Source organism: Phyllobates terribilis, unplaced genomic scaffold, assembly GCF_046119375.1.
Source record: "Phyllobates terribilis strain yellow unplaced genomic scaffold, ASM4611937v1 Scaffold_3__8_contigs__length_932513732, whole genome shotgun sequence".
Lineage (NCBI taxonomy): Eukaryota > Metazoa > Chordata > Amphibia > Anura > Dendrobatidae > Phyllobates > Phyllobates terribilis.
The window spans coordinates 846,707,005-846,733,834 of NW_027362763.1; the positions used below are offsets into that span (position 1 = coordinate 846,707,005).

Below are 26,830 nucleotides of genomic sequence, written 5' to 3' on the forward strand. Positions count from 1 at the left end.
TATTCTCCTTAAAGTGGTTGTCCCCTTTCAGAAAACTATTGGGTAGATATAAAAAAATAAACTGAGTATTATTTACCCTCCCTTGTTCTGGACTGCTGCCCCGATCTCGTTTGTTTGCAGCACTGGCAACATGTCACCAGCACTACAGCCAATCTGTGAGCTCAGCGGCTCGTGTCATCCACAAAGGCAGGGCAGCTGCTATCCAGATGTCAGCAGTGCTGTTGACATGATGTCAGCGCTGCAGACAAACAAACAGACTACGGCAGAAATGGAGAGCTGGCGCAGAACCATTGGAGAGGGAAGGTAGTCGTCTGGTTTTTGTTTTTTTTCTAAACTACCCAATAGTTTTCTGAAAGAGGACAACCCCTTTAATATATAGAATCCAAGATATAATCGCCCGACAATTATAATCTTATAACGCTCCCCTGCAGACTGGCTCATGACCAGTGTTATTTCCTAGCTCAGGAAGAAGGATAAAAGTGTAGCGAGCGCACAGTCATGCTTACTGTTAGTGATGGTTCCCTTTAATGTGGCATCACTGGTAGGGAATATCATCTATTTAATAAATGAAGATGCTGTACCACCCTATGTACACATACCTTAAAAATTATTTTCTTAATCCATGGTTTGTCTGCCAAGAAATCCATCATGGAAAATCCAGGGTTAAGTCTTACAGCCGACATGGCCACCCAGTATCCTCCTGAACTACTAAGACGGATATTATCAGGGAATCCAGGCAAGTTGTCCACAAACATGTCTACTCCGCCTTTTGTGAGGCCGGACACGTAATATCTCGAAAGAGCAACAAGAATGTACATTAGTAAAAGAAGAATGAAAAACACAATGACATGCTGATCAAGACTTGTGCATTTATAGGGGTTGTCTACTACTCGGACAGCCCCTTCTCAATTGTTAGATTTCCCTGTGTAAAATATAAAACAGCCTATATTCTCCTCCGATGCTGTTCCCGCGATGTGTGCGCCATTCCTGAAATATTGTTATGACACATGAGCCCTGCAGCCAATCAGTGTCTGCTTCACTTCCCTCAAACAAAACTAACTCCCGGCAGAAGTGAGCGCTGCCGCTGCTTTATGACGCCCTCCGAATGACCGTTACATCTGAAGGAAGTGATTGGCTGCAGAGCTGATGTATCATAAAAACCTCAAGGGAAACCAGGTGCCAGCGTTGCTGGAATGGTGCTGGCACATGCTGCTTTTATTTTACACGGGGAATATAGTAATTGAGAAGGGGTTGTCCGAGTTGTGGACAACCCCTCTAAGGCCGGGTTCAAACAAACATATGTAAAATGATCTGTTATTCATCCCCACCACCCCCCCCCCCAAAAAAGGATGATTTTTCATCAGTAAGTCATCTCTGTTTCTTCACCAGTGCCAGGATGTACTTTGTGTGCGGAGTCAGCGAGCAATTTGTACGGCCCCCGAAGGATGGTATAAATATCCAAATGGCCCCTGTTAAAAAAAAAAAAAGAAGATTCCCCACCCCTGTCGTATGGAATCAATAATTTAATATAGAAATAATAGGCCAGATACATTTTTCTGTGCTAATAATTGCATGCAGTGATTTTTTTAAACACATAGACCATCGGTTCACATGTAAAATGTTCATGTGAACTACACCGGTGACTGTGTGCGATCAGTGGACGGCTATATACAGTGCTGGCCAAAAGTATTGGCACCCCTGCAATTCTGTCAGATAATACTCAGTTTCTTCCTGAAAATGATTGCAATCACAAATTCTTTGGTATTATTATCTTCATTTAATTTGCTTGCAAGGAAAAAACACAAAAGAGAATGAAGCAAAAATCAAATCATTGATCATTTCACACAAAACTCCAAAAATGGGCCAGACAAAAGTATTGGCACCCTCAGCCTAATACTTGGTTGCACAACCTTTAGCCAAAATAACTGCGAACAACCGCTTCCGGTAACCATCAATGAGTTTCTTACAATGCTCTGCTGGAATTGTAGACCATTCTTCTTTGGCAAACTGCTCCAGGTCCCTGATATTTGAAGGGTGCCTTCTCCAAACTGCCATTTTGAGATCTCTCCACAGGTGTTCTATGGGATTTAGGTCTGGACTCATTGCTGGCCACCTTAGAAGTCTCCAGTGCTTTCTCTAAAACCATTTTATAGTGCTTTTGGAAGTGTGTTTTGGGTCATTGTCCTGCTGGAAGACCCATGACCTCTCAGGGAGACCCAGCTTTCTCACACTGGGCCCTACATTATGCTGCAAAATTTGTTGGTAGTCTTCAGACTTCATAATGCCATGCACACGGTCAAGCAGTCCAGTACCAGAGGCAGCAAAGCAACCCCAAAACATCAGGGAACCTCCGCCATGTTTGACTGTAGGGACCGTGTTCTTTTCTTTGAATGCCTCTTTTTTTTCCTGTACACTCCATGTTGATGCTTTTTCTCAAAAAGCTCTACTTTTGTCTCATCTGACCAGAGAACATTCTTCCAAAACGTTTTAGGCTTTCTCAGGTAAGTTTTGGCAAACTCCAGCCTGGCTTTTTTATGTCTCGGGGTAAGAAGTGGGGTCTTCCTGGGTATCCTACCATACAGTCCCTTTTCATTCAGTCGTCGACGGATAGTACGGGTTGACACTGTTGTACCCTCGGACTGCAGGGCAGCTTGAACTTGTTTGGATGTTGGTCGAGGTTCTTTATCCACCATCCGCACAATCTTGCGTTGAAATCTCTCTTCAGTTTTTCTTTTCCGTCCACATCTAGGGAAGTTAGCCACAGTGCCATGGGCATTAAACTTCTTGATGACACTGCGCACGGAAGACACAGGAACATTCAGGTCTTTGGAGATGGACTTGTAGCCTTGAGATTGCTCATGCTTCCTCACAATTTGGTTTCTCAAGTCCTCAGACAGTTCTTTGGTCTTCTTTCTTTTCTCCATGCTCAATGTGGTACACACAAGGACACAGTACAGAGGTTGAGTCAACTTTAATCCATGTTAACTGGCTGCAAGTGTGATTTAGTTATTGCCAACACCTGTTAGGTGCCACAGGTAAGTTACAGGTGCTGTTAATTACACGAATTAGAGAAGCATCACATGATTTTTCAAAGGGTGCCAATACTTTTGTCCACCCCCTTTTTTAGGTTTGGTGTGGAATTATATCCAATTTGGCTTTAGGACAATTCTTTTTGTGTTTTTTTTCATTGAAGACAAATTAAATGAAGAGAATAATACTAATGAATTTGTGATTGCAATCATTTTTAGGAAGAAACTGAGTATTATCTGACAGAATTGCAGGGGTGCCAATACTTTTGGCCAGCACTGTACACATATAATACGCTCATCTGAAAGAGCCCAAAGAAGCATTAAAATAAACCTGCTGCCGTTACTACAGGATGCTTGCCAGGTGGCAACCGATCCGGTAAAATAAATCATAATACTACGATACGGGCTGGAAATATCAACGTCCATCAGCCCGGAGAGATATCAGCAGGCTACATAGTGCATACTGGATCAATTTATGAATAACTAGTGGGAATTAAATTGCCCTTTTCTGTATTATCATCCATAAGAATTTATAAAGGAGAAATAGTCAAACTAAGTTGCCATCACAAAAAAAAGGGTTTCTTAATGCAAACAAGTGGACGTCCTTATCAGATCAGGCTCCATCTCACTGTGCAGAAACCAATAAGAGTCCACTTGTGTATAATGGCAGCACTAATGGTGACTTCTACATAGGACTCACTGAGAGTAATGCAAGCAGCCACGTGCCAAGAGACTGCTTGTATATAGCTTCCTGCCAGCAGGGGGCACACTGCAGGAGAATATGGCAACATATAGTAAGTAAACGGGGGAAGCGGAATGGCTCTAACTACTGGGAAGTAGTGTGGATAGAAAAAAAAGCTTCTTGACTGTTACAGGAAAGGGGGACCTGCTGCGATTACAATGAAAAAAAGGGGGCTGCTGTGTACGAGAATCCTTAACAGTCAACCTAAAGGGGTTATCTGGGACTATTCCTTTTTACCTCATGGGGTCAAGAGCCGACAGGCAAGTAGTTGCTCCTGCCTGTTGCCGATCTCTGCGGGCATAGAGTGGTCACGGACCGCTCCTGCGGCATCTGGTGACGTCACGTCGACAGAGCAGCTGTTTCACTTCCGCTCTGCTGTGTTGACGCGAGGTCAAATGAAGCAGCAGAATCTCCGGCAGGAGCGGTCTGTGATCACTCTGTATTGACACCGGGCAGAACAGGAAGGTAGTTAGCAACTACCTGCCTGTCAGTTCTTGGCACCATGAAAAAAAATAAATAAAATTGGCACATCCCTTTAACGTCCCCCTTTAGGTGACATTTAGCATCTTAAAGAAGTCTCAAAGTGTTTATTCCATAATCCGTCCTAATTATGTATGTAAGGGTGGGTACATGGATTAAAATATTTGCCGCTCACATGACAAAAAAAAGACTCACCGGATGGCACAGAAGTCTGTGCATGGAGCGGAAGTCACTTTGTCAATATTTAAGTCTATGAAGCCTTGTCCTGTGTCCCAGACCTTACATTGGGAAAGCAGCACCGCAGTAGGTGCCGTGTGAGATGGCAAAGCCATCATGAGTGACCGCAGCGGCGCTGGAGGCCAGAGAAGACGGCGATCGGTAAGTATTTTAATGCGCTCACTATATAAATAATTATGAGGGGTCACAGACCAGACATTTTGATGTGACGCCTTTCATTTTACAAATGCATACAAGAAGTAGAAGACAGTGAGCCTTTGTTTTCTTCCAGGTTCACCGCTACCTAAAGTTTCCTTGTGGGTAATAATTGGCACTGGGTGACGTAAGGACGAGTGCAAAGAACTCCACGCCGCCAGCACTCACCTCCTCACACGTGCCATTGTGGTTTCTGCAACAAGTACAAAATCTTCCGCTGGAGAAAGCTGCACGCCATTGGCAAATCGCAATCCTCCCATCAAAACCTTCACCTCCTTTGTCAATGTGTCATATTCCAGCAATCTACAAGGAAACATAATGGAAGGATTAAAGGTAATCCCAGGATGTCATGTGGATGAATGGACAGTGCCTCATCAGTGTCAGCAGCATCCGCCACAACAGATTTTCTTACAGCAAACACAATTGCGGATAATCTTCAAAAGTCTTTCCACATTTCTCTACCTTCTGTATGTCTGTCCTACACAGGTTGTCACATGCTAAACCCAGAATTACAAGAGAAGGAGCTGCGTGCGACTATACACGGCTTTATAGCATATCCTGCCCTTTATGCCTCTCCTCTGACTCAGATCAACTGTACAATGGTTGTTACAATTGTATATTTAGCAATGATACATTATTTATCATGCTTACTTATATAACGTCATCATATTACACAGCGCTTTACAGACATTATCATTGCTGTCCCGGTCATAGAAAATATTAAGATTTCTAAAGCCACTGTAGCGAAGGGGCATTCCCTCCTCCCCTTTCACACAGATTTCCAGTAAGGAAATCAAGGTCTGACAGGGAGTCTCCTAGAAATTAGACTAGTACAATGGACATAAAGGAGTAGGAAATTCGTTATAGCTGGATAGTGAACAATCCTAAGTAGAATGAAGGCAGTTCCTTTTAGGACAAAGGACCTTGCAATAGAAAAGAGGATGTCTTTTTTGTGAAAGATTGAGATTTAGAATAGACAGGTAATTAAGACAGGAGAAGTCTTTTCAGAGGGTTGGACAACAAAAAGGTACAGGTGTTTACACATAAATAGCAAAGTGGAAGGGTATTTGTCCCTAAGAAATGCATCTTGAATTCAAGTGACAGTGTGGTTTTCTGCAAGGGAAATGTTACAATAGCCAGCCTAGACGTATGACTCCGAAAGAAAATTATGAATATTGTAGTGTGTATAAATCTGATGAGACATACATTTTCAGCTTCAGGGTAAATAGAGGAAGAATTGCATATTTCTTACTAACTGTGACATCTGCCTATAAAACCCCAAATCAATAGTGACAGATAACTGACACCAGCCATATCATGTTTGGTTTATGGGGAAAGGTAAAATCCTGATAAAAAATATGGCGGCGATCTCGAACTTCTGCGATCGCCTTGAGTGAAGATATATCATAAGTTAAGAATTTCATAAAATCCTGAAGGGCTGAGAACAGAACAAAATACAACACGGGCCACGTGAGGTCATCAAGGGGGGTGTGTGTGCGTGTAACTCCAGTGATGAAAGGTCAAGGCAAATTATGATCTGGGTTTCTGTAGAGAGATACACATCGTGTATGCATGAATCCCATTCACTGAACATCCCCAATTGAAGTGCTCTCCTTCGACTAAGTTGACTCATCTCTGTGAGCGGCGTACTAAGTTTCTTTCGTTATTCCTTTCCATTTTATGTAACTGTATATGCTGTATTGTTTTGTCCCCTTTGTAAAATGTTTTGTATATATATATATATATATATATATATATATATATATATATATATATATATATATATATATATATATATATATATATATATATATATATATATATATATATATATATATATATATTTTTAAACACTGACCATCATTTTGGATTAAATATAAAATGTAATAGTTCTGTTCCTTTTGTTCTGCAACCCGCACCTGAAGCCTTACGCTACCAGAACCAGTACAGGCCTCCAGTCAGCCTGTATAAAACCCGACTGGTGGTGGCAGCAAGTAGTACTTGGGTTATCGCAGAGCTAGCCGTGATCGTACCGGGGGTATATAAATATACTCCCCGAGTTGAAATCGGAGGTTTATATACTATAAGCTCTCTGTTAGTTTCCCGATAACCAGCCTATTAGTGGAAACAGCCTGCGGCCTCCTCAGTTAATCGTTGCCCAATCGTGTAATTGTCCGGACGATAGGGGGCAGCTGTTAACTCCAAAGTTAACAGCGCGGGTGGGTTAACTGACGACCCCCTCCTGGCTGTGATTATCTTGACATTCCCCATTGGGTCACACAATCTAAATTCCCTATCAGTATGTCTTTGTATGTGCACACGTTGAGTATTTGCAGCAGATTTTGTTGGCAGGAAAGATCCTAGTTACTTACCGGTAACGGGATTTTACAGAGCCCATGACAGCACCACCTGAGAGAGGGTATCCGCCCACCAAGGACAGGAACCTACTGAATAAAAAGGCGGTACCTCTCCTCCGCATCAGTTTTTTGTTTCAGAGCATGAGAGGGCCTCCGAAGACAGGTTAATACATAACCACCACCTCAACATATGTACTAAACACCTTAAAAAAAGTGCACACCACAGTGATAAAGGGGAGGGAATTAATAGGGTGCTGTCATGGGCTCTGTAAAATCCCGTTACCGGTAAGTAACTAGGATCTTTTCCCCTTCTCCCATGACAGCACCACCTGAGAGATTTATAGAGATTAAATACCAGAGGGAGGGATCACCGCTTGCAACACCCTTCTACCAAAGGAAAGATCAGTAGAAGAGGAAAGGTCAAGACGGTAATGTTTGTAAAATGTAGCAGGGGATGACCAAGTTGCCGCCTTACATATAATGTCGATGGGCACATCCGCCTTCTCAGCCCAGGAAGCAGCTACCGCTCTGGTGGAATGGGCCTTCAGGTTCTCAGGAACCGGCAGATTGCTAGAAGAGTAGGCTAAGGTAATAGTATCCCTGACCCATCTAGCTATGGTCCCCCTTGTAACCTTAAGTCCTTTCCTATCCCCCTGAAAGGATATAAATAAAGCGTCACTCTTTCTCCAGGCTTTTGTCACTTCCAAATACTGGACTAACACCCTCCTAACATCTAAGGTGTGAAGCTTATATTCCTCAGAATCCCTAGGATTAGGATAGAAGGAAGGGAGAGTGATTACTTGAGTCCTATGGAACTTGGAGGCTACCTTTGGAAGATAGGCCGGGTCTGGTCTTAAGATTACTCTATCCATACATACTTGAGTGAATGGATGGTTAATGGATAGTGCGTGTAAGTCACTGACTCTACGAGCTGATGTCAGGGCCACCAATAGCGCAGTCTTTAAAGTTAAGATTTTTTCTGAAACCTTCTCTAAGGGCTCGAAGGGAGGTTTGGTTAATGCTTCCAGAACTAAATTAAGGTCCCAAGGAGGCATTCTTGGAACAGGAATAGGTCTGGATCTATGACAGGCTTTAATAAATCTAATGATCCATCTATTTGCTGCCAAGTCATAATTATACAGTGCCCCCAGAGCAGATACCTGTACCTTAAGAGTACTGGTGGCTAGTCCCAAGTTTAACCCCTTCTGGAGGAATTCTAGTATGGCCTCAATAGGAACCCTCCCTTTGGCAGACTGACCCGAGGTAGACAAGAACTTAGGTTCTACCATAGATTCTAGTTGTTATCGGCTTTCTACTTGCTAGAAGGGTAGTAACAAGATCTGGAGAAAACCCCCTTTGCGTCAATAGCGACCTCTCAAAATCCAGGCCGTCAAATGCAGGCCCGCTCTTTGGGGATGACAGACTGGGCCCTGCCTGAGGAGATCCGGGATGTCCGGAAGAACCCATGGATCTGCTTGGGACATTCTCTTCATCCAAGTGAACCATGGTCTCTTGGGCCAGAACGGGGCGATCAATATAACCCTCGCCCGTTCCTCTCGGATCTTCCTCAGGATAGTAGGGATCAGTACTAAAGGGGGAAAGGCATAAGCTAGAGTGAAATCCCACTGAATCTGCAGCGCGTCCACCGCAAACGCCCCCTCTTTTGGATTCAGGGAGCAAAAGGTTTCGGTCTTCCGATTGTGTCTGTTTGCAAATAGATCTATCTGGGGCTGTCCCCACCGATCCACAATCTGCTGAAAAACGGCTGGATTCAACTCCCACTCTCCTTGTTTCAAGATGTGACGACTCAAGAAATCGGCCTTTATGTTCTCTTCCCCTTTTATATGCAGTGCCGAGAGCGTAACCAGCCGACTCTCGGCAAAACGGAAGATCTGATCCGCTATTAACATCAGAGGGAGAGACCTGGTACCCCCCTGATGGTTGATGTAGGCGACTGATGATCTGTTGTCTGACATTATCCTGACGTGAGGACCCTGAAGAACAGAACTGAATTCTTTTAGCGCGTTTCTGGCTGCCAACAGCTCTTTCATGTTGGAAGAGAGGCTTGTCTCGCTGTCCGACCAGAGGCCTTGTACAGAACGATCCCTTAGGTGAGCTCCCCAACCTTCCGCACTTGCGTCTGTTGTAATTGTATCCGACACCTGGAAGGTCCAAGGAACCCCCAAAGATAGGTTGACCGGAGATGTCCACCAGTCCAGGGAGTTGATCACAACATCTGGAAGAGATATTTTCCCATTCAGGCGACCTTTGAGCCGCCTGTCCGCTGCCAGAATCTCCTGTTGAAGACATCTGGAATGGTGCTGGGCCCACTGAACCGCCGGAATGCAAGACGTCATTGTACCCAACAGAGACATTGCACTCCTCAGGGTGATGGTCGGATTGCTGACAATCTGAGATGTTAGGGATCTGATCTTCAGTTTCTTTTCCTCTGGCAGAAGACAGGTTTGGTTTTCCGAGTCCAGAATGAGACCCAGGAAAGACTGAACCCTCTTTGGTTCCAGCCTTGACTTCTCCAGATTTAACAGCCAACCTAGGCGTCTTAGACTGGCCATGACGTCCGCCAGGGCTAGAGCACAGAGTTGACTTGATCTGCCCACTACTAAGAAGTCGTCCAGATAAGGGATGACTAAAATATCTCTTTCCCTCAAGTGCGCTGTGACCTCCAGAATGATTTTTGTGAAGACTCTCGGCGCCATGGAAATGCCAAAGGGAAGAGCTGCGAACTGAAAATGCCTTACGTGCCTGCCGAATTGTACAGCTACTCTTAGAAACTGTTGATGATCTGGCAAAATCGGGACGTGGTAGTAGGCGTCCTTCAGATCGAGGACGCACATAAAACAGTCCGGAAATAACATCTTTATGGCTGATCTTATTGTTTCCATCTTGAAAGGCCTGTAGATTAAATGGTCGTTCAGTCTCTTTAAGTTCGCAATGGTCCTGAAGGAGCCGTCCGGCTTCTTTATTAGGAAGAGGGTCGAATAGAATCCTCTTCCTTGCTCGGGTGCAGGTGTTTCCACCAGAACTCCTTTCCTGAGCAGAGAGAGAACTTCCTGCTGTAAGGCTATCTGTTCCACTAAACCTCTGGGGGCTGATATTTTGACAGTGTTCTTGGGCCTGCTCTTGAACTCTAGTGTGAGCCCCCTCCTGATTATCCCTAAGATCCAAGAATTGGATGAAATTTTCTTCCAGGCAGGCAGGAAGTGGGACAATCTTCCTCCCACCTGGGGGGAACTGTCACTTAGGGGCTTTTTTATTCTCGGAGGAGGGACCCCCAAACATGAAGCCTCTGCTATACGGCTTTCGGTCTTTCCAGCTACCTTGGTCTCTGGGAGCTTTACTGCGGCTGTATTTTCTCTTCCGAAAGGAACTGTTAAATCGGGAACCAGACACCGTGGGAAATCCATGTTTTTTGTCTGCGGCTTTATCTAGGATGTCATCTAGACCTTTGCCGAACAAGAAGTCCCCCTCACAAGGGATTGAGCACAGTTTAGACTTTGACTGCACATCTCCTGGCCAGCTCTTGAGCCATAGCGCCCTACGGGCTGCATTAGAGAGGTTTGCAGACCGGGCAGCCAGCCTAACTGAATCTGCCGATGCATCTGCCAGGAATGCAGCCGCTCCCTGCACAAGAGGAAGGTCTGATAGAATTTTCTCCCTGGACACATTCCCCCTGATCTGGTCTTCCAATTGTTGAAGCCAGATCATCATAGATCTAGCAGTGCAGGTCGCTGCTACTGCCGGTTTAAGGGCCCCTGCTGACGACTCCCAGGTTTGCTTAAGGAAGGACTCCGCTTTTTTATCCAGCGGGTCTTTTAAGGCTCCTAAATCCTCAAAGGGCAGAGTGGATTTTTTTGAAGATTTTGAAATGGCCACGTCAATCTTAGGGGTTTTGTCCCATTTAGCCGCATCCTCATCCTCAAAGGGGTACCTCCGCTTGGAGGATGACGGCAGCTGACCCTTCCTCTCCGGTTTCTTCCATTCCCTTTCTATCAGAGATTTAATCCTGTCATTGACCGGGAATGAGCGTCTCCTCCTTTGGTCTAAGCCCCCGAACATAACATCCTGGACTGTTCTGGGCACTTTGGTATCGGTAATACCCATAGTCCCTCTGACGGCTTTAACTAGTCTCTCAGTATTATCAACCGAAAAACAAGGTCTGCCCCCCCCATTATCATCCGAAGACTCCGATGACGATGAGGAGTGATTAGAGGAGGAAGGCAGTTCTCTCGTAAAACGGGACTCCACTGATTCCTCTGATTCTGAAGAAACTAGTTTTCGCTTCTTCTTTTTGAGTGAGGTTAAGCCTCTTAAAGACTCTCTGACCTCTGTCTGGATTAGATCCTTTAATTCTAAAGAAAACCTGGGGGACTCCTCTGCAATGGTTTTCTGAATACAGTCTGAGCATAGGTTTTTGGCATAGGAGGTGGGAAGACCGATTTTGCATAAAGCACACTCCCTGTTTTTATTTTTAGCACTACACTTCTTCGCCTCCTGCCCCAAGAAAATAAAAGGAGAAGAAGGAGGAAAAGAGAGAGAGAGAGAGAGAAGAGCACATTATTCAAGGTGAGACTTTCACGAAGATCACTCACCACACTGCCGTTCAGACTAGGGTACCGGAGGCGGTGGTTGCCGTTCACATGAGGGCTCCCATCTGGCGGAGGTGGACTGACGAAGTCTTTTCTGACCAGTCTTGCCGGAACTCGTACACCCCTCACTGCTGTGACTTTGTCGATGGGAAGATTCCCGTTCCATTTGTTTGAGCTGCTTGCGCTGCTTTGATGGCTGTGGCTGCTGCTGTACTTCCTGTGGCGGTGACAGCTGCTGCCCAGGTGACTGCGGTTCCTCATCCATCATGGCGGGGATGCAGACACCGCCATCCTGATTGCTCCCCATCCTTAAAAGCAGTAGGGCTCCACCTCCTTTAGGCTCCTCCCCTTTTTCTCTTTTTTTTTCTTTTTTTTTTTTTTAATTTTAGCCAGCTGGCGCGCTACCCGCAGATCCACCTGCCTCTGCGCGTGCGCAGCCCAGCGGCACCCGGCGCGCTTGCAGCGGGATGACAGCTTCCCACCCGCGCATGCGCAGACCCGGTTTCCGGCGCACTCCGTGATAGGGCGCGTCAGCACCCCGCGCGTGCGCAGCCCGGACTTCCGGCGCGCTCCGTCACAGGGTGCGACGCGACCCCCACGTGCGCAGCCCGGAAGACCTGCCGGCCGGCGCGCTCAGTTCATCTTTGCGAGGCGCAGACCCGGCCGCAGGCCCCGGCGCACGCGGGGAGGCATCCGAAGGAAACAGCACCTCCTCCCCACACGCAGACCCGGGCAGCAGCCAGACGGGCTGGGAACAGGGACCATCTGCTGCTTCCACGGCCTCCAGGCCGCATCGTCCATAATCCAGGTACGTGAGGTACCACCTGGTGAGGCTCCCATCAGGGACAGGAACCAAAAACTGATGCGGAGGAGAGGTACCGCCTTTTTATTCAGTAGGTTCCTGTCCTTGGTGGGCGGATACCCTCTCTCAGGTGGTGCTGTCATGGGAGAAGGGGAAAAAACGCTCTGTAAAATATGTGCGTTTTTGCTGTATTTTTGAAGCAATTTTTTTCAATTTATTTGAATGAGTGAAAAATGCTGCTAAAATTTTGAAAATTTTGCTTATTCACATGCTGCGTTTTTGTCCGCACATTTTTGCCATAGAAAGAAACAAACAAACAGTGTCTTACTTTACCAGGAAAGCAAATGACAGTTCTGAAATCGAAGATGCTGCTTGCGGATTTGAACTATAAAAGTGTTTTTTTTTTTGCAGAATGTCAATTTGTTCAGCGTTTTAGGTCACTAAAATAAAAAAGACTAGCATCTATTAAAGGAGTTCTACTAAAAGAGCCCACTAAACTAATCGCTGCGGCAGGTAACCATTGCAGCGGTGCCCCCTTTACCTCACCGTCTATGGCTTTTCTTTCTGCATCCGTGTCCCAAATATGACATGGCCGGACCTGGAAATCCTCTCTGCAATGCAGACTTACCCTACACTACCCACAGGTCAATATACAGACCGGCTTGTTTTTTTCAGGACAAGTTCTAGTTTATACTGCTACCATATTTTATCGCTTTATATCCCACTTGTTATAGGAGGAGGTGACCAAAAACACAATATACTGGAGCCATTTTTGGTAATTTTTTACTATAGTTTTTGGGAAGGCGACGTGACTCAGGCTTTTAATTTTTTTCTTTGTAATGATGTAGGATAAAAAAAAGGATATTTTATGAGTTCAGACTATTATAGATGTAGCAATACCAAATTCTACATTGTGGAAGGAGTTCAGCAGGCCCCTAGCAGGCATGATAACCCATGGGCACTCCATGATCACATCACACACCTAAGGGGGGGCTATAGGTCTAACCTTTTAGATGCCACCTGCACAATAACTAAGGGATTTGCATGCTGGCGTTAGCTGTATAATATAATTTGCTCCTTCCATATGTAAAGAAGTTCATTTATATACAGTGGGTATGGAAAGTATTCAGACCCCTTTAAATTTTTCACTCTTTGTTTCATTGCAGCCATTTGGTAAATTCTAAAAAGTTCATATTTTTTCTTATTAAAGTACACTCTGAACCCCCATCTTGACTAAAAAAAAACAGAAATGTAGACATTTTTTGCAAATTTATTAAAAAAGAAAAACTGAAATATCACATGGTGTATTCAGACCCTTGGCTCAGTATTGAGGAGAAGCACCCTTTTGATCTAGTACAGCCATGAGTCTTCTTGGGAATGATGCAACAAGTTTCTCACACCTGGATTTGGGGATCCTCTGCCATTCTTCCTTGCAGATCCTCTCCAGTTCCATCAGGTTGGATGGTGAACGTTGGTGTACAACCATTTTCAGGTCTCTCCAGAGATGCTCAATTGGGTTTAGGTCAGGGCTCTGGCTGGGCCAGTCAACAATGGTCACAGAGTTGTTCTGAAGCCACTCCTTTGTTATTTTAGCTGTGTGCTTAGGGTCATTGTCTTGTTGGAAGTGAACCTTCGGCCAAGTCTGAGGTCCAGAGAACTCTGGAAGAGGTTTTCATCCAGGATATCTCTGTACTTGGCTGCATTCATGTTTCCTTCAATTGCAACCAGTCGTCCTGTCCCGGCAGCTGAAAAATACCCCCATAGCATGATGCTACCACCACCATGTTTCACTGTTGGGATTGTATTGGGCAGGTGATGAGCAGTGCCTGGTTTTCTCCACACGTATCGCTTAGAATTATCTCCAAAAAGTTCTATCTTCGTCCCATCAGACCAGAGAATCTTATTTCTCATAGTCTGGGAGTCCTTCATGTGTTTTTTGAGCAAACTCTATGCGGGCTTTCATATGTCTTGCACCGAGGAGAGGCTTCCATCGGGCCACTCTGCCATAAAGGCCCGACTGGTGGAGGGCTGCAGTGATAGTTGACTTTGTGGAACTTTCTCCCATCTCCCTACTGCATCTCTGGAGCTCAGCCACAGTGATCTTGATGTTCTTCTTTACCTCTCTCACCAAGGCTCTTCTCCCACGATTTCTCAGTTTGGCTGGACGGCCAGGTCTAGGAAGACTTCTGGTGGTTCCAAACTTTTTCCATTTAAGGATTATGGAGGCCACTGTGCTCTTAGGAAACTTGAGTGCTGCAGAAATTCTTTTGTAACCTTGGTCAGATCTGTGCCTTACCACAATTCTGTCTCTGAGCTCCTTGGGCAGTTCCTTTGAGCTCATGATTCTCATTTGGTCTGACATGCGCTGTGAGATCTTATATAGACAGGTGTTTGCCTTTCCAAATCAAGTCCTATCAGTTTAATTAAACATAGCTGGACTCCAATGAAGGAGTGGAACCATCTCAAGGAGGATCACAAGAAAATGGACAGCATGTGACTTAAATATGAGTGTCTGAGCAAAGGGTCTGAATACTTAAGAACATGTGATATTTCAGTTTTTATTTAATAAATTTGCAAAAATTTCTAATTTCTGTTTTTTTCAGTCAAGATGGGGTGCAGAGTGTACATTAATGCAAAAAAAAATGAACTTTTTAGAATTTACCAAATGGCTGCAATAAAACAAAGAGTGAAAAATTTAACAGGGTCTGAATACTTTCCGTACCCACTGTATGTATAAATAGGCTCCGCTCATTAGGCTGCTGCACACATCTATCTTACCTTCACAGTGGTTGTCCCTAAAAGGTTAAAAAGCTTAAGTGTCATTATCATAGGCGACCATTAAAGTGAATCTGTCGGCAGGTTTTAGCTGTGTAATCTGAGAGCAGCATAAGGTAGAGACCCCGATTCCAGCGATGTATCGCTTAGTTTACTGAGTGCAGCAGCGGTAATAGAATCAGTTTTCGCTTATGTAGATGTATCAGTGCTCAGAATGCTGAGCCCTGTATAACCCACCCACACCACTGACGGGCAGCTTTCAGTGTACATTGTATAGTGACCGAAGGCTGCTAGTCAGTTCTGGGGGCGTGACTGGACTAGGAGGCACAAGGCATCTAGTCCTTAAGTGATAATCTCCTGCTGATAAAACACTAATTTTATTGAAACAGCAAAACACAGCCCAGTAAATGACACATCACTGGAATCAGTCTCTGCCTGTACATTGTGCCGCTCTCAGATTACATAACAACCTGCTGACAGATTCCCTTTAAATAAGTAAATTATAAAGGGGTCATGGAACCTGACACTAGCCGCTTTTTATCCAAAAAAGAAAAGAAGTGCAGAGTAGCTACAATGTGCGCTGGAGTCACCTCCAGGGTGGCCTAGTGAGACCATATTATAATGCTGCTGGAATTAGAAAGGAGGACCATCGTCACAATATTGAAAATGTATTTCTTTGTAGGGAACTCAAGGTGAAAAAATGAGCAAGTAAAAAAATATATATATCCACAAAAAAATTGTGCAAATTTGATATTTTTGATATTCATTTCACTAATAAGGTAACATCTTGTTTATGGAAAGCAGAAATACAGGTAATACTTGCCGTCCATCGTCTGTGCCCTCCATGACCAGATAAGGGTAATCCCGTCTCTGCCATTTACTGCTCGAATCGGTGAAGTATATCTTTCTGCCATCGCTGGTCACCGCAAGATCATTGACAAAGGACATTTTCTTTCCCTGAATTGGCGTGGCAGAAGATACCAGCTGCACCACGGCTCCTACACAACAAGAGCCATTATTACAACAGTACAATGCGACCCTCACAGGGGCCAACATTCCCCCGCTACAAACCTGTGGCAGGATTCACTTCAAATATTCCCTGGTAAGCATCGGCAACAAAAAGTGTCCCATTAGGGCCGACTCGGAGTCCAAGGGGTCTTCCACAGGTTGGTTCATTGTCTCGGGTTCCTGTTAATAAAAGCATAATATAAGTAAGACGAGAGCACCAAATCCAAAAAAAGGAGCGCAAAAATGGTAAAGAGATTCATTCAGAACAGGCGATTTTGAAGCTTGGAATACATACAGCCAGGGCTGGGGAGTCGGTAAGCCAAACCTCCGACTCCTCAATTTCCAAGACACTGACTATACGACGCCGACTCCCTCATACATGGCTCATGTTTAAGTGATAAATTTACTGTAGCACAGATTCAGCTAAAAGTCTAGAGCCTTAGATCAGGAATAGGACAGACATTTATAGGACATTTCATAACTTTCCCAAATTCTTATGAAAAAATATTCCCCACAAACTACATTGAACTACTGTACCCAATTTATTATATATTTTAGGAGTTGGAGTCGGTCTATTTTATAACGACTCCACCAAAATGGACACTGACTCAGACTCCAAAGCCCTGTATACAGCATAAAGCTCCTGGTTTATTCACCAAATGTTTACCATCATTTATCTGTCAGAGGCCAAAAGAGAGTCCTCATAGGATCAGCCATGAACATGAAACCCAATACTACATGGATAAAATGGAAGAGCATAATATACCTCAATATGTCATCTGGTACAGAGAACCGGGAAATATTAAAACTAAACAAACTAAAAACAATCTTTGTACAAACATTGGAGGCGGAGAAGCAGACCTATCAATGCCACCCTGCAAACAATCCTAGGTAAACATAGTGTAGTAACCGAAGTGGGAAACAAAGAAGCATATGCTCAATCCAGATTGAAAGATTGAAGTATATAAAGTCCATCACAAAGAATAAGAAAATGCAGTATAGAGCAAATAAGTATGAATATACTGCTTACAGACCCAAATTCATGTAGTCATAAACAAGCTGCTTATCTGCACCCTCACTCCAATACACATTTCGTGACTCGATTTTCTTCAGGGAGTTTAAGGGCAAAAGTATAGTGGTTGCTGTCATGGCTTGGTTTGGCGATTCAATTCACTGACATGTTGCTTCATGATCGGTTCTTCTGCCTGTTGAGCTATGGCTTTTTTCCTTCCGTGTCCAAATGCTGATACTTCCATTGTCCTTATTCTCCCTTGTTGGTTTGCTCCTTTCTAGGTGTTTTCCTTTTTCCCATTTTGGTTTGCCCTATTAGGTTCTGGGTGGGGCTTTATATACTACCCATTCTCTGCACTTCCTTGCTGGCTATATTTCCTGGAGGATGTATACTTAGGAGTTCCAGCTCTATATCTTAGGGTTTTAACTTGCTGGGTAGACTCCAGTTGTATAATTGCTGCAAGTTGGTTTGCTTTCCCTCCCAACACCTTTTCCTTCTACCACTGTTAGGTTCTTGGGAGATCTTTCTTGTTCCTTTTATGTTTGCTACCCCTTAACCTTCACCTTATTTGAATGCGTCTTAGGAGAATCCAAGGTGAAAAACTATCTGTTCTAACACTTTCCTTTCTCCTTGTTGGTAGCGTCTTGCGCGTTTCCCCTCTATTTCCTCAGGAGGTAGAGAAACCCCTCAACGACCTTTTAGGGATCCTGGTCAGAGGTGGTGTTTTATAGTTGTACGGCTAGGGCCTTTCTAGTCTGTACGGGAATTAGTTGGGTGAGCGTGAACACGTTCATAACAGTTGCCTTACAAAGCCCAGTAAAAATACAAACGTCCAATGACTATAAAAAGATATAATTAACACTCTCACTGCTGTACTTTAGATACACTCAAATTCTAATAGCTTCTGGTATACTCTTCCACATGTTTCAATCTCACATATCTTTTTCCTAACACTTTCCATTGATCACTGTATGTATAATTAATACACAGCTCAGTAGGTTTTCTTTTGTACCAATTTATTTTATTTTGTTCATATATTAGGTCTATTGAAATGGCCATACGGAATTGAAACGTACATTATAACTGTTATTCACAATAACAATTATATTGGAGATTCCACTGCCCATTTCCAAGATATCCAGCACACGAGGAGTGTGCATGTTGGAATCTGACAAACTTTGATCTCCAAACCGCTCCCCTCTGACGTCATTGACACCACAACATTGACAGTTAGAATGACCATCATACGACAGAAAAAATTCCAACTCATTCTAGATTTTTTATAGTCTTTGAACACTATCTTTTTACTGGGATTTATAAGACAATCACTATCTCCACTCCTACACCCCCTGAGAAAGCATATCGCGAAACGTGAATTGGAGTGATGGTGCGGAAAAGCGATTTGGTTGTGCCAACATAAATTTGGATCAGTATACAACGCCATAATTCATCCTTATTTTGATCTGTACAACAGTTTCTTATTCTTTCTTATGTATGAAAAGAAGACTATACTATAGTTACGATAATACGATGGATGCAAAGTAATGCCTAATGGTGATTATATAGAATTCCTTAGTTTTTATCAACTTACAAACAGCCCATTATGACAAAGGGCAATCATGTTTGTTCAAATTATGCAAATGTATTAGCCGTTGAGCCGTTTCCTTGGACCCATTAATCTATATAACATCCTATAGCGGTACTGCATGGGACATGTATACAACTGACCTCATCAGCAAAGGTGGAATATCAAGAGAGAGATTTTTATATTTACTCCTGTGCCTCGCACGAGAACACAAAGCTCAGTAAGCGTATGTGCGAGCCAATATTGGATGAAACCAGGATTACAGGAACATAACAATACAAAGAGACACAACATTTCCTGAAGCCTCTAATTATACTGATGGGATCATGTAACAAATAGTAATTTATCAAACTTAAGGATTTTCCCACAATGAGCCTCCGCTGTCAATCATCTATCAACACGACCGCTTTACCCAGTGAGCGGCTGACAGCGCAGACGGATATCCTCCGGCGATGTCTTGTCGAGACCTGTCTGCGATACAAGCTGGGAACACAAGACAGACAGATCCCTCACAGTATTCCTTCCCTTACCACCTTGTGTCTGACACTAACAAGATTTCCCCTATATACCTAAAGTGAGAACTGCAGGGAATCGTATAAATGACAAATAGTAGAAAATTCTTACTATACACATAGGAAAAATGTTATGCAAAAAAATGCAAAGCTATGTGGAATTACAGATCCTCCAGCAGACACAGAAGACTGAACTAGAGGAGCAAACACCAACCGCTGGTATAACTGCAGCAGATTGCAGACCTCCTCATAGTCCGGTATGTCACTAGAAGTATTAACCTGCAGCTAGCACCTGCCTAAAAGGGGTTGTCCACTGCTCGTACAACTTCTTGCTAAAGGGATTTTCCCGTGAATAAAGTTATTTGTAATCAATAGATCTTTGAAAAATAATAAGTTCTACAATTGGATGTGATTAAATAAAATGTTCCTGTGCTGAGATAATCTTATAAATGTGCCCCTGCTGTGTACTGTGTAATGGCTGTGTCTGACCGTGCAGGAACATGGTCTGATCATACCACAGCTCCTGGGCAGCAATAGAGTTTACAAAAATTACAGCAGGGGATCACAGGTGATCTGTGAGGTAAAACATTGCTTAAAAATAGGCAGGGAAATGTTTTACCTCACAAAAAGAATTAGCTGCGATCCCCTGCTGTCCTGTCTGTATACTCTTTTGCTTCCTCCCCTGCCCAGGAGCTGTGGTATGATCAGACCATGTTCTGTACACGGTCAGACACAGCCATTACACAGTACACAGCAGGGGCACATTTATAAGATTGTCTCAGCACAGGAACATTTTATTTAACACATAAAATCGTAGAACTAATTTTTATACAAAGACTTATTAATTAAAATGTACTTTGTTAATGGGAAAATCCCTTTAAATACTATATTCTCAAATGCAACATAAAAATAACAGCCACCGGCATGGATTCATATAGTGTGACCAAGTTATAGTAAAAGAATTGTAAAAAATAAAAAATAAACATTATACTCACCTTCCAATGGTCTCCTCCGGTTTGTTGGGCGGCTCGCGGTGCTCTAAAAGGACCTTCCATGGCGTCATTTAGTCATGTGACAGGTCACGCTGACGTGGTCGCGTGACCTGTCACATGACTAAATGACTTAATGGAAGGTCCTTTTAGACCATCGCGAGCTGCCGGCAAGCCAGGACTGATCGCTATGGAGACCGGGGGCCATCAGAAGGTGAGTATAATGTATTTTTTTTTTTATTTTAAATTCTTTTTTTTAACAAGTACTATGGCACCAGGGTCTGGAAGAGAGTCTAATCTTCTCCAGACCCGGGTACCATCCGCACATTGAATCGCTTAATATCCGCATGTGGACATGTAGTGATGCGTATATCATGCGATTCAATGCAAGTCAATGGTGGCGAAAACGCAGCGATTACGCAAAATAATTGGTAGTGCTGCGTTTTTTTCCGCAATGATAATCCGCAGCGGAAATTTCCGCAGCACATGCGGATTATCATTGGGAAACATGGCAGGCCTTCTACCAAGCGTTTCTGTGGCGGAATTGCCGCTGTGGAAATGCTTAAGAAACGAATAGTGGGCACACAGCCTTATATGAGATCAGTAATCAGAAATGAGCATTACATTCTGTTAAGAAACATGCAGATTATATTTCTCACCACAAGGGGGTTTCCCGAGTCTCGCTATGGTGTGGATTTTGTCATCTTCAATCTTCAGAATTTGGCCATCATCAGTGCCAGTAAACAGGACATCTAGAGAAAATCATAAGTACCAACATAAGGATACGTCACTCACCCGAAATAAGGTCCTGATATGATAATGGAACATATTAATATTAGTTGGGAGAACCCCTTAGAAGGGTTTGTACCAAGTCTTAAAGGGGTTGTCTGGTCTAAAAGGAGACTGCAGTCACGCTATGTGACTGCAGACTTGGGAATCTCCTCATTGTGCGCATTACACACTGTGAGGATTCTCCGATGTCAGCGCCGGGTAACAGCAGTCATGTGACCGCAAGTATATAATATGCATACTTATACTTGCATTGAACGAGGCCGCGTCTAGTCGGATCGTGGCCGGGAATATGCATATGGCATACATGAGGTCACATGAGCGGTTACTGGAGAATCCTCACAGCACGCACGGAGCGCAATTTGAGGATTCACAAGTCTGCAGTCACATAGAGCGACTACAGACTTGTCAATTTAATCCGGACAACCCTTTTAAAGTTAGCAGGTGTCCATAGAACAGATGATAAATTGCTGATTACTGAGGTCTAGCACTCGGCTATCTCCAGCAGCCTCATAGTCAATGAGTAAGGAGGTGTTGTGCATGCTAGACCCCCTACTCCAATTAGACTGTCTAGAATTCGTGTGATCAGCAAGTTATCATCTATCTGTCTATGGCAGAAACCCTTTAACATGTAACTTGCATTTTTCTTCCACAGAGCTCCAAACCCTCTGCTCTCCTCCACACACAGAGCACAGATACAAGTACTGTCGTACCTCCGATGTTTGCCAGTGACTCAGGTCCCACTAATTGGCCTTCATACAATCGCTCAGCTTTTCTAAGTTTCACATTTGGCTCCAGAACACCAGTCATCAAAGGCGGCGGTGAAAAGCTGAAATATACAACACAATGTCAATGTTAGAAGTCTATTATAATACTGTGATCCATAGGTTCCCCGACACGGACAGGATAGTTTCTTACTTATTTGTGCATTTTCATATTTTGCCACTAATTCACTGAAAATCAATTGCTTTTCCTCATCTCCTTTCTGACCACAGTACTGAGTGTCTGTCCTTTACCAAAAATCACTGTCTAGATCCTGGGCCCCTAGCATGGTTATCTTACGTGCTTTAGAAACATGAAGGATGGTTCTCTGACCTCTCCGTCATGGGACGACATCCAGCGTGTGACTGATCTGACTGACAAGGAATGACTTATGGGAGCAGTTTCTAAGCATGCTCTGTGATCTGTGCAGCAGTCACTACGGAGGGAGGGAGGAGGAGGCGAGCTGTAACATATTGTGAATGGTGGATCCTGTGTATATTGTACAGATTACATTTTACTGTAATCCTGCCTGCGATGATAATGAGATAACTACTGAAAAGTGATCTCTACAGAATAACTTAATAGTAAAGGGAACCTGTCAGTATCCCCACTAATCTAATCTGTGTTAGGTCGCTGTACTGCAGATTAATTTCGTAATTTTGGTTTTTTCAATTCTTTATTCCATTCCCAAGTAATTGCTTTTTACTTTTTTCTGTACATGAGCCACACATGCAGGGATCTTAATGAATCAGGACCGTCAGACAAATGGCGTGCACCTCCATGTAGACCACACCACAAATATTGCTCCAATCAGGGACTGGAGTAAGATTTATAGAGTAAGGAATGCTGCCGCTCATCATGAATTTGATAGGTGGTGGTTGCCACGCCACTGTCTTAGCTTCACCCACTTTGTTGGCGCTGATCGAAAATGGTATGAGAACGCCATAAAGCATGAAAATTTTAGCACAGCCTCATGTCGCGTCAAAATTATGCAAGTTTTCATCTGGCCCTCAATCATCCAGACAGAGTGAAAAATTAGCATCCAAATTGTGAATAAATCGTTCCAATTTTTATTTCTTCAGATTAAAATTGTGTTGTATGAATCCACAAGCAGCGGCCTGAAACACGTGCGCTCCTGTGCTACCCATTCACTCTTTGTGGAATTATTCCCACCATGCTTTTAATCTGTACAAATAAAAATTGGAACGATTTAATCACAATTCGATCCTGGTTTTCACTCTGAATCATTTTCGGCCTCAACGACCATCTGATGTCAGGTGACTGATCTATACTAAATCTCTTGATTTAAACCACAGATCATTATCTGATCTCACTCCATTTATCTGATGACATTTCAAAGAAAAAAAAAATAGTTGGCCTCCACAAAGTTTGGCCATGTGTGAGAACAGAACGCAGAAGGATTTACTCTCCTTCCAAATAAAAACAGCCAGGACTTTTCATGGCTAAAAATACAGACACTTGTCCTTGAGCTTTCCTTGTCTACCGCTCCCTTCTGAAGAACCATGAAATTAGTTTTACAGAAAAGTTAATTGTACACGGAAAGTGGGTATTAGGTCGACAGAAACAGAGTGTAACAAGTCTGGCAGGTATGTCTACAGTACCGGATGTTACCCAACTAGTAAGGAGTACACCCCACCAGGACATTTCATTTTTAAGTATTATTTGGAAAGAGAAATGTCTGCACTCTACTACCTAGCAGGTACTCCGAGACCTCTCATCTCAGGATGACAGAGCCACTATGGGTTTGACCTGTGTCATCAAGAGGAGTCATGTGTAGACTTCAGAAATAATCCCTTAGCCTGAAATCATTACTTCTTCCGACACGTCATCCAAAGCTCCAAGTCTTTACCTATGGCATGTTATCTTATGGCTGCTCCTCAGGCTACCAAAGAGGTTAAGCAAGGGCGCCAAGATATCGCTTCTCTCATGTAAGGAAGATTCTGCAGAAAACATTTACTTTTAAAGGGAATCAGTCAGCAGGTTTTCACTATGTAATCTGATAGCAGCATAATGTAGGGGAAGAGACCCAGATTCCAGTGAGGTGTCACTTACTGAGTTGCTTGTTGTGGTTTCAATAAAATCAGTGTTTTATCAGCAGGAGATAATTTCTACAGGACTAGTTGTCTAGTGCCATGTAGTCCTACTGCTGGGTAACCCCGCCCCCCACCACTGATTGGCAGCCAGTGTACACAACCTGCCAATCAGTGGTGTGGGTGGGGCTACACAGAAAAAAAAAGTGATTTTATAAAAAAATGCAGCAAGCAGCCTAGTAAGTGATACATTGCCGGAAGCAGGGTCTCTATCCACACATCATGCTGCACTCAAATTACATAGCAAAAACCTGCTGACAGAATTTATTTAACATTACATTATTTTTATCCCCAAATACACGCAAATCTTACAGGGCGTGAATAAGGTGTGGACAGCTTTGGGGCTACTAACGACAAAGACCTTCTGACCAGGGCTGTGGAGTCGGAATCGGTATAAAATGGACCGACTCCAACTCCTAAAATATATAATAAATTGGGTACAGTAGTTCAATGCAGTTTGTGGGGAATATTTTTTCATAAGAATTTGGGAAAGTTATGAAATGTCCTATAAATGTCTGTCCTATTCCTGATCTAAGGGTCTAGACTTTTAGCTGAGATGAATCTGTGCTACAGTAAATTTATCACTTAAACATGAGCCATGTATGAGGGAGTCGGAGTCGTGGAGTTGGAATCGGTGACATGGAAATTGAGGAGTCGGAGGTTTGGCTTACCGACTCCACAGCCCTGCTTCTGACAGGTTTCCTTTAAGAATACAAAACCAAAGCAAAAGAAATCTTAGGGGAGACAGAAGCACTTAATTATTTGGCATCAGGCTTTCTGTAGACAAATCTTCACGGGTAGAGAAAACACCATATCACATTTAGACGTACCTTAGAGACTGGGGCTCTATCGGGCTCTCAAGAAGGCACAGGGCTGCCACCAACGGTATCAAGAGTGACAGCGCCAGGCATGTGAATGTGGCACGGAAAACCTTTCCACTGTACGAGCTGAGGAGGAGAGAAGACGGATATATTAGAGATTACCATATAACAGGGGTTAATGACGGACACAAATCACCACCGGGACTCTGAGACCACCATGAAAAACACATCAATCTGACCTGAGTGTATATACAATGCCCAGCATACCGTATATTAGTTATAACTGATTTTTATCACATACGTTTTATCAGTGATAGGACGGCTCACTGACGGAGAAAGAGTTATTGATCTTCTCCACAGTCACAGGTCCAGCCCAGTGATAACACAAGGCTGCGGCTGCCTGACCTCCATCTGCACGAGGTGATACATGGACATGCTCTCCGGCTACAACCCTAGAACAATTCTAAGTTTCGCTTCCTCCCACCCCAAAATCAATTAAGAACATTTTAATGCTACATTAAAACGATGGTATAATATATAGAATATATAGCATGTCCAGAAAGCTACAGCTACAAAACAAAGTCACGACTCGAGGGAACAGAAAAGCAATCCCATATGTCTTTAACGAGTTAAAGGGGTTGTTCCCTTTTCGAAAACTGTTTCCTGCAGGAAGAATTGGCTGTTAAAAAATATATACAATTATATAATGTGTGTGTGTGTGTGTGTGTGTGTGTGTGTGTGTGTGTGTGTGTGTGTGTGTGTGTGTGTGTGTGTGTGTGTCGCAATTTTTTCACCCTCTGAGTTTCAAGTGTTATCCAGATCTGTTTGGCTGCAGTGGTGACAACAGCGCTGCAGCTAATCACTGAGCTCATCAGCTCATGTCATCTACATTCGCTGAGATGCTGAGTTTAGTGATTGGCTGCAGCAGTGATGTCACATCGGGAGCCTATATACAATCACTGGAGTATTGCCATAGACAGAGTGCTGGACACGGGGAAGTTAAGTAAAGTGCAGTGGTTTTTAACAAGAAAATGAGCTAGTTGGTAAAAGTTTTCTGAAGGGGAACAACCCCTTTAAGGATATGACCAAGTCATATGCCTTTACTCTTGTGATAGCTGCCAGTAACATGGTTGTGATCCAGTTACCAAGTCAGGTCCCGGTCCTGCTCCGCTTCCTGTCACATAGTGAGGTGAGGAACTAGAGTTATTAGGGTTGACCTTGTCGTGGTGTGGTGGCTTTTACGCTTTTTTGACCAAAATAGTGTCAACCAAGTACCCTTATGTTATTTACATATAGTATGTATTTACTAATTTACTTGCAGGATATTTTCTCATTTTGTTTTAATCCTAGGTTCTGTCTAATACCATAGCACACCTGGTGCCCCTAGTGTATGCCATCTGCAGATGCTTCACCCAGGGAACCCGAGAGTCTCGTGTGGTGTGATAGGAGATCCATTAGGCAAGTCATGGCTGGTAGTCAGGTTATTGTATGGCATGTTCTGCTTTTACTCAGAATTTTGCTGATCCTGAAACACCCCATAAATAATAAATGGATTTTCAAAAGGAACAAATACTCACCACATTTCCAGCCTGACACGTGCACTGCTCCAGTAATAACCATGGAATGAAGGTGCAGCAAGGTGCTTAGTATTTACACTCGTTCTGTTACCTAATTATTGCAAAAATTATCTGTTCCCGGAAGATTTGCTGACAGCACTGTGCACATATTACACAACTGTGTCGCTTGTAATCATAGGGCTGTTGTGTCATAATGTTACAAGTGATGAAATTCCCCTCATGTCCAACTCTCCCAGTTATTTGCCTCTTTTCATTTGATCCTATTTTGCTGTATAGTACAATAAAAAAACTAAGAAAAATATATTAAAATCTTCTCAGTGTCTCAGGAGCTAAAACCATGTCCTTCCTTCTCCTCCCAATCAGCAGTGATCTCTTATGTGGAAATTCCGTGGCAAAAACGCTTGAAAAACGCATAGTGAGCACGCAGCCTAAATCAAAAA

General features: G+C 43.5%; 1 protein-coding gene across 2 annotated transcripts in view; it reads right to left on the bottom strand.

Moving 5' to 3' along the window:
• Nucleotides 1-26,830, bottom strand: part of APMAP (adipocyte plasma membrane associated protein) — a 41,230-nt gene that overhangs the window by 3,252 nt on the left and 11,148 nt on the right. The window contains exons 1-8 of one of the 2 annotated variants that reach the window (XM_073672512.1): nucleotides 26,391-26,526; nucleotides 24,823-24,939; nucleotides 21,833-21,948; nucleotides 20,990-21,082; nucleotides 16,296-16,412; nucleotides 16,048-16,222; nucleotides 4,852-4,986; nucleotides 600-792 (exon numbers count right to left, since the gene is read on the bottom strand). In XM_073672512.1, the coding sequence (XP_073528613.1) occupies nucleotides 600-792; nucleotides 4,852-4,986; nucleotides 16,048-16,222; nucleotides 16,296-16,412; nucleotides 20,990-21,082; nucleotides 21,833-21,948; nucleotides 24,823-24,939; nucleotides 26,391-26,395 (951 nt within the window). In that variant the 5' untranslated portion in view covers nucleotides 26,396-26,526. Of the gene's footprint in view, nucleotides 1-599; nucleotides 793-4,851; nucleotides 4,987-16,047; nucleotides 16,223-16,295; nucleotides 16,413-20,989; nucleotides 21,083-21,832; nucleotides 21,949-24,822; nucleotides 24,940-26,390; nucleotides 26,527-26,830 lie in introns of those variants that run through there. The other variant, XM_073672511.1, reaches the window with a different exon arrangement.